Source organism: Helianthus annuus, chromosome 2 (genome assembly GCF_002127325.2).
Source record: "Helianthus annuus cultivar XRQ/B chromosome 2, HanXRQr2.0-SUNRISE, whole genome shotgun sequence".
NCBI classification, from domain to species: Eukaryota; Viridiplantae; Streptophyta; class Magnoliopsida; order Asterales; family Asteraceae; genus Helianthus; species Helianthus annuus.
Window position 1 is genome coordinate 31,686,748 of NC_035434.2, and position 8,451 is coordinate 31,695,198.

General features: G+C 38.4%; 1 protein-coding gene across 1 annotated transcript; it reads right to left on the reverse strand.

Moving 5' to 3' along the window:
• Positions 1–226: 226 nt before the first annotated feature.
• Positions 227–1,606, reverse strand: LOC110911639 (heat shock 70 kDa protein 3-like). The gene is made up of 2 exons (XM_035986299.1): positions 1,513–1,606; positions 227–1,313 (listed from the first exon to the last, which is right to left on the reverse strand). Exon 2 carries the CDS (start codon positions 1,279–1,281, stop codon positions 724–726), a length of 558 nt encoding a protein of 185 aa, XP_035842192.1. The 5' UTR covers positions 1,282–1,313; positions 1,513–1,606; the 3' UTR covers positions 227–723.
• Positions 1,607–8,451: the final 6,845 nt, after the last annotated feature.

Consider the following 8,451-nt stretch of genomic DNA (forward strand, 5'->3'; position numbering starts at 1 on the left):
GGTTATTGTCCGTGGAGATATGTAGAGATGTCGTTGAAAGTTTATACGATCGGCCCTGACACTAAACAGTGGATTTTACTTATCTTTGTCGAAGAGTTTCACTGGAAAAAGGGTGTAGATCGAAACTATATTGTATATATAATCGATATAATCGTTTGGAATGTTACGGAGTTACGTCTGGAAAGTTGGTTTTAGCCGGAAATTAGGAAAATGTTATAACAAAAAGGAATTGAAGTTCTTAGGATTCTATTATAATCCACATTTTATTAGTTAAGGTTTCCCATTGTTTGTCAACTAGTGACAAAAAGAATTAAAGTTCTTAAGATTCTACTGATTTTACCATCCGCAGGAACAACTAAATACAAAAATGAGAGGTAAGCTTTAAGTATCATCTTGATGAATTACAACTTGGTAACGCTCCATATTTTGTTAAACTCCTTTTCCTTGTCTTCCAACTCAAAAATTTCAGCATAAGGGTGTATATCAAGCCACTCTGCCTTAATCTTGTCGTCTAAGTCTTCCAACCCTTTTACACTAAGCAGCGTCTCCCTAAGCTTCACTCGAAAATCATAATCCTTTATCTTGGCTTTTGCTTTATAAACAATGTCTGTCAAAGCTTGACGCTTCTCCACTTTCTACATGTGGGATCATCTTCTTAACCTCTGCTTTTGATAGAGATCCAGTGTTAGTTATCTTTATCATGTTGCATCTTCTAGTAGTTATTTATTTAGCTGAGGCGTGTAGGATCCCGTTGCCATCTATCTCAAAGCGTACAACTACCTTAACTACACGCCGCGCGGTAGAAGGAAGGCCAGACAATAGAAAGTGTGCCAAAGAAGTGTTTTCTTTATACTTCGATATATCGCCTTGATACACTGTAATATCTACAGTAGTTTGATTGTCATAACCTGTACAGAATGTATGTTCCTTCTTGGTTGGTATAGGTGAACCTTCTAGAATTAATACAACCATAGCATCATTAAGAATGCCAACACAAAGGGACAAAGGAATGACATCAATCAGCTCCATAGCCTGCACAGCTTCATCACACATACCACTTAACTTTGCAGCTAGCATCCCAACCCCACATGTAACTGCTTCGTCGGGATTGATTCGTTGGTAAAGTACTTTTCCATTGAACAATTCCTTCAACAATTCTTTTATCTTGCATATCCAAGTCGATCCACCAACAAGAACCACTTCATCAATGCTATCAGTACTCATATTCACATATCTCAGACAAGTTTTCACAATATCCATGCACTTCGTGAACAAGTCCATATTCACCTCTTCAAACTTAGCCTTAGTAAACTCTGCAGAAAAATCAATTGCGTCAGACAAGCAAGGAATATCAATTGAAGCCTCAGAATATGTCGAAATAACTCTCTTAGCCCTCTCACAACTATCCCTCAACCTACCCAAAGCTTTTAGGTTCTCACTAATATCCCTTTTTATGCTTTCTTTCAAATTCATGGACAAAATAACTCACCATTCTGTTATCAAAGTCCTCACCTCCCAAATGTGTATAACGACCCGTAGCTTTAACCTCAATGAGTCCCCTTTCATCGATAGTGAGAAAGGAGACATCAAAAGTACCACCACCCAATCAAAAACCAACACATTCATCTTGCCATCTATACCAGCTCTTTTGTCTAGTGTAAAGCTACTGCAACAACGATATGTTCATTAATCATGTGCAGAACCTTGAGTCCAGCAACCACTGCAGCATCTTTTGTGGATTTCCATTGGGAATCATTGAAATAAGCAGGAACAGTGATGATAGCTTTTTCAACTTTTGATCCAAATAATGTCTCTGTGATGTCTTTCATCTTGGTTAAAATCATGGAAGATATTTCTTCAGGAGCAAACTCTATATCTTCATTCTTGAATTTTACTATGATTTTTGGCTTGTCACGACTACTAGCCACCACTTTAAAAGGCACAGTTTCATGTCTTCCTGAACCAACTGATCACTTGCTTTTCTTTCAATCAACCGTTTTACACCTGTTTCATGTAACATGGTTTAAGCTTTCAATACTAAATGACTAAACACTCATCAGACACAATCTTTTATTGAAATGTTATTTACATTCAAAACGCAAGACACATAAACACCCATGCAGGAACAAAACCCAAAAAGGGTTAAATACATACATACCTAGGTTTGTGTAAATTTAAAAACAAATTAGAATCAAAACCCAAAAATCACTAACCCAAAATCCAATATCTTATTTCTTTTTCCAATACCTTATGTTCGTGTAAATCAGTATCTCTCAAAACTCCCAAAATCACTAGAGAGATTATGAGATATATTCAAACAAGTCCAGATCTGTTCAAATCTTTTCGATTTGGTTGCACTGTCACCGGATCTTTGGCTAGTTTGTCACTGGAAAAAGTTTCAAATCACCGGAGGTCGTTTCAAGTCACCAAAGTTTAGATCTGAACTTAAAACAAACCCATCAACGCTTGTGTTCACCGGATCTTTGATCGGTACCTTCACCCACCATCGTCACCAAAGTTTAGATCTGAACCCCAAACGGACCCTAAGTGCACCGGCAAAACCACCCCATATCGGCAAATGAGAGAGATCTGGTAAACCCCTATATCGACATCTTTAGATTTGTTCTGATTTGTTTAGATCTGAACCGAGTGGTGGTGGGTTTTTTGGTTAAGAGGAGAGATGAATGAGGAGAAAGGTAGTTTTAATTGAGAAGAGAGAAGTATTGTTTGTTTGTGTGTGTGAATAGAAATGAGATTAAGTGTGTTCTTATAACTTGTAGAGAGAGAAAAGGTACAAAAGTTGTCTGCCAACAACTTCTTACAACCTGCATTCTCTAAAATATAAACTTCCGAAAATGCCCTCAACCATCAATGTAACATGTGAGACGTGGCTTCACCTTGTCCACTTATAGAGTTTCTTAAGATTTCTTAACTGGTTAAGGTTTTTTTCCTCTATACTTGGCCTATATATATACACATATATACATACATATATATATACAGAGACCGGTTATTGTACAAAATGCCTTAACGTACGAAGCATACGAGATTCAGTATCAACATGCGAAATTTGGTTTATAACATGCGACTTTCATTTTTTACATGCGATTTCACTTTTTTTATGTACATGCGACTTTGAGTTTTTTTGGAACATGTGTCACATCCCAACCCATAGCGGAATAGGGGATCGGGGCATGATTTGGTTGATCCAAAGCTTATAACTTGCTATTACATGTTTTAAATAATCATTAATCTAAATTGAATGTTTCACATAACAAATCATTCAAATAAACAATTACAAATGAGACATTGATCGTAACCACTAAGCTACATTTATCCATTTCTTGTTAACTAAGGCTCATCCTATGTCCAATCTTCTCTTCATACATATTTACCTGTATCATGTGTAAAAAAAATAGTTTATGGTCAACAAAGGTTGGTGAGTGAACCTTATTGTTATTAGAAAAAATGATATGTTTAAATTTGGTTTAAAAACATGCATTAACCAATGTAAGTAAATATGTTGTATGTCATAAATCAAAACTCACAACACAACCTCAAACAATAAACAAGCTAACTGAAATGATTCAAACGAAATGTATGCATGTTGCATGGTATTATGGTGTGCTAATGAATGTATGTATGTTGCACGGTATTATGGTGTGTTGCAAGGTCTAAGCTCAATCAAACGGAGCTGACCTCGTAAGGTTGACAACGTCAAGTTACGCTCATAGGTGATGGGGAACAGACGAGCCTGTGATGATGTGATGTCCAAAATGAATGAAATGCACCAAATGATAAATAATCAAACAACACATAACACATACACTACACAAGTTGGTAATTACACGTAAATGATAAAAAGAAAAATAATGCAAAACAACAGATGATACACCCAAAAAACGAGTAAATAATGTAAAAAGGGGAGTTGTAAGATTCACTCACAGTTGTTGCGTATAAGAATTCCTCGAAGATAACGTACGCGGAAAGATAGAGAAAAGAATTCCGAACGAACGAAACTGTTATCCTAGATATTCAAATAACACATAACGATCCCGTTAAATAAAATTTCTAATATTTAAGGTTTATAAATTAATTGATTAGATGTTATAATTTATTACATTACTAACCTTTAAAGTTATAAAAGAATTATAAGAATTATTAAGTATCAATGTTATTGTTAGACTTTAAAGTTAAATTATAAAAGAAAATGAATTAGAAAAATAAAAAAAATAAAAAAAAAACTGTTAAAAGAAAAATAAATTTTGAAAAACTATTAAAAGTAAACACTGTTAAAGAAAAGAGAATAATGGATTTTAGGGTTTTATTAAAAAAATTGGAAATTAAAAAAATACCCAAAAATCGCCCTTAACAGGAATTGAACTCATGAACTCTAACCTATGTGCACACGTCCTTACCACTGGGGTTCGATCCGACGACTTCTGAAACATGAGGCCGGGTTCGATCCGGCGACTTCTGCCTCTTACAAACCCCACCCCAACCACTGGACTATGATGTGTTTTGATGATAGCTTCCAACTTTTATTAAACTTAGACTAGTAGGTATGAGGAGGCTCATCCCCATGAGGATGGGCCGCCGTGTCAGCGCCACGTAGGAGGGGCTTGCAGGGGATGGACCTAGGGGGTGGAGGATGGGCCCCACAACAATTAAAAAAATATATAACTTTATTTGATTTTAGAGAGATAGAGAGAGAGGAGAGACAAAGATGAGAGAGAGAGAATGAAATTGGCCCATCAACATCGTCTTGGGGAAGCCGGTTATAACATGCCGGGCCAAGGGGGGCGGTGTGGGGGACCGGCGCCGGCCTTCGCCGGGCCTAAGCCAACCCCCATACCCCTTGGTCTTATACAGATAATGGAGTTTTCATGATTTATTCGGAGGTTAGGCTCGAACCCATGACCTCTGTTCAACTGCAACCCTCACAACCACCGCACTGAAGCTAGTTTCTGTGTTGCTTTAGGATTTTATTATTCTTCTTAAACATATCCTGTTTTATTACCTTCTTTGTTAATGTAAAACCACCCGAACAGGAACTGAACAAGCACAACCCACAATATATTTTTCTTACAGTTTGATTCTATAAAACATTTGATGTTATTTCCTTTCTGTAAATAAATAAAATGAATCGATTAGATTTTAAGAATGTACTGAAACCGTGATGTATCGATTCTCGTCGTGAACCTTCGACGTGGTTACATGATTCCAGCAGAACTCCGATCTCCGACGAATCGTGCAGGTGATGTTTATCTGATTTCTCTTTCTTTCTGAGTAGACAGGATCGAGAGTGAGGATTGGGAGCGTGTGATTTACGTTTTACAGAATGACTCAAAAGTTTCGTTATTAAAACTTTCCGAAATTTACGTCGTTGCGGGAGCATTTTATTCTAATGGGTTCCTTTTGATAAATTCTTTTTAATTCTTACTAATTTTTTTTTTTCTAAATTCTATAAGGTTCTCACTAACTTTTTCTATTTTTTCCAAACGCACTGGGTTCCTAGGTGAAGATACATATCCGCGTCCGGACCATCTCATAAGGGACGGACCGAATCTCCTCAGGACGAACATTCTGAAGACCTTCATACCCCAGATTTCCGAAGACGGACAACCGAGTAAGTGCGTCTGGACGGATGACATCATCTCAGTTGACTAGTATAAATACCCCTCCAAGTACAAGGCCAAGTACGATTTTCTGAACCTTCATCATACTTTCTCTCTCTATTTTCTCTCTCTATCAAATACTTATCCTCGCGCCGGAGGCTGGTCGCAGAGGGGCCCTCCCATCTCTTCCGCGAGCCTAACGGTTTTCTCTTTTGCAGGTTTAAGTCCCTGATCCCTCTCCAAGGTCCTAAACTCAATTTACAGGCTTCAGCCTTCTGAATTTTGGATCTTTAATTGGCGCCATCCGATTTCAAAGCTCACAGTCCTTCACTTTGTGAATTTCTTGAGCAAAGAAAGAACTAATCTATGGCGGCCTCGGGTTCTTTGATTCGGGATCCACTGCTGCTAGTATACAAACTACAGCTCCGACAAGTGTTGCTTCCATGGTGTCAGCTCCTTTGAGCTCGAGGCCAGGAACAACTCTATCTTTCATATTAATGCCAACTTCGCAGGCATAAGAGTTTGATGCGGAATTCCTTTCCAAAAATGCCAGTCTCTTACGACGGCTGAAAGCTCAACGGGCTAGAGGATGAACAGATCCTCGGTTTACGAACCAGGCTCTTCCACGAGGAAACTCCGGTAAGGACTATGGGTCCTATGGCTTTCGCCTCTCCTACTTTCTCCACAATTGTTACTCCAGTGGAATAAACTTATAACAGTTATATGCAGGTCTCTTCCGGACCATCTCCAGTAATCATGGTACGCACTGATCCTTAAGTGGAAACGGTTAATGACCAGAGCTCACAAAACCATATCATCCATAATCAATGACGGCTAAATCTAAATTCAGTGCTCGAATCGTCCATGCTAAGCTTCCGCCGAAGCTCAAGATGCCAACCACAGTGAAGAAATATGATGGCACCACAGATCCAGACGATCACATGTTTGATTTTGATAGAGCCGCATGAGTTGAATAATGGCCAATGTTGGCCTGGTGTTTCATGTTTGCACAAACATTAACCGGAGCCGCACGTGTGTAGTTCGATGCATTGAATGAAGGAGAAATCAATAATTTCGAAGAATTCTGGAGGCTATTCCTCCAGAATTTCAGCCAACAGAGGCACTATTCCAAAGAAATCACCGAAGTACATAACATCCGGAGGAAAAATGGAGAGTCTCTAGATAATTTCATAGATCGTTTCAATCGAGAAAGTATGCAGATCAGTGGGGTGGTCGATCAACTAAGGATCTCCGGCTTTTGTCATGGGGTCCAAAATAATCAGTTGGTAGAGAAGCTACCCGAAAACCTCCCAAAAACAATGGAAGTACTAATGGAACGTGCCTGGGCTTTCGCTTGTGGAAAAAATGCTTGTAATCCGGCAGCAGAGGCGGATCAAAAAATGTTCTATGGAAAAAGAATGGAGGATCCGTGTTCGACAAAACTCCATCTGGAAATAGGGGTCGAACGCACCCTTACAGCAGAAACGATCGAACTCAACGAGGAAGGAATTCTAGCTCAAGGTTCTACAATCTATCGGATCTCTCCAAAACTCCTAGTGAAATCCTCAGTGCCGAAGGATCAAATTTCCCCACACCTCCGAAGCTACGAAATGCAGGAGATAAGAATTCCAAAAAGTACTGTGACTATCACTGAGCACGAAGCCATAACACTGACGACTGCTGGTCTTTGAAGCAGGAGATCGAGAAAGCAGTTCGCTCCGAAAAACTTGCACATTTAGTAAAAGAAGTGAAAGAAGGCAAGTCTGCTATGGCTCCAATAGAAAACTTGAACAATTAGTCCGGAATCTGCATGATAAGAAAGATGAGTAACCAAGGTGTCAAACGGACCAATCATCATTTGGCCGCATGGGTGCATCAGCCAATCGCCTTTCCACCAATAAATCCGGGAGAAGTGAAGGATGGACCAATCATCCGGACTTTCCGTAACAAAAGATTGTCATCGGAGCACAACTCCCTGAACGAACTAAGTGACGGTTGTGGAAGTTATTGTCCAGCTCCCTCTGTGACAACTGGCACAAAACCATTAATTTCCGTACAGTTTAATTATTATTTAATATCTGCAATTATGAGCTTAAATGTCAACGTTGTCTGATTACATGCTATACTTGTGAATTCATGCAAGTTTTATATTTGCAATTATTGCTTTATGCATTACTTTAAGCGTTGCATCAGAAAGACTAGTAAACTCACCGGTAAGACACGTTGTATCAGCAATTCTGCAGGAAGCAGTCAGATAATAGAATTAGAGCCTAGGAATAGGTCCAACCTCTAAAATACATTAAAATCCAAGTGTGGATACAAGGGTTAACATATAAACTTTCTGGAAGGTAAACTATGCACTAAAAAGCACCCGAAACACACTTTAAATGCATAATTCAGCATAAATCAACACTAATTAAGCTATAATCAGCTTTTAAACACATTAATATCATGTAGAATTTATGTTTTATTGTCCAAAATAACTTACAAAGTGTCGGGAATTAAAACTGCCACAAAAGGTGCTTCATACTTAGTAAAACTGCGAAATTTAGTACTTTAACGAACCGTAACGAAACGAATAACCGGACACTACCCGGAACAACAAATTTTCACTAGAAGCATTTTTTTAGTGTTACGAAGCTAGGTATAATCACCGAACATCATATTACATCTCTTAAATATTAAATACATAAAATACCTAACTAATACCATTACGTTTCAACTAAACCAAGAAACTAGAATTGAAAATGTTACACTTTACCCCCCCCCCCTTTAGTTGGACGGTTGGACAAGGACCCACCTAAGGATTTTAGTTGATTTTCTTGTTATATTT

What these genes read in the sequence shown, in the direction of transcription:
- LOC110911639 (XM_035986299.1), bottom strand. Translation starts at nt 1,281, where the DNA reads ATGGACTTGTTCACGAAGTGCATGGATATTGTGAAAACTTGTCTGAGA.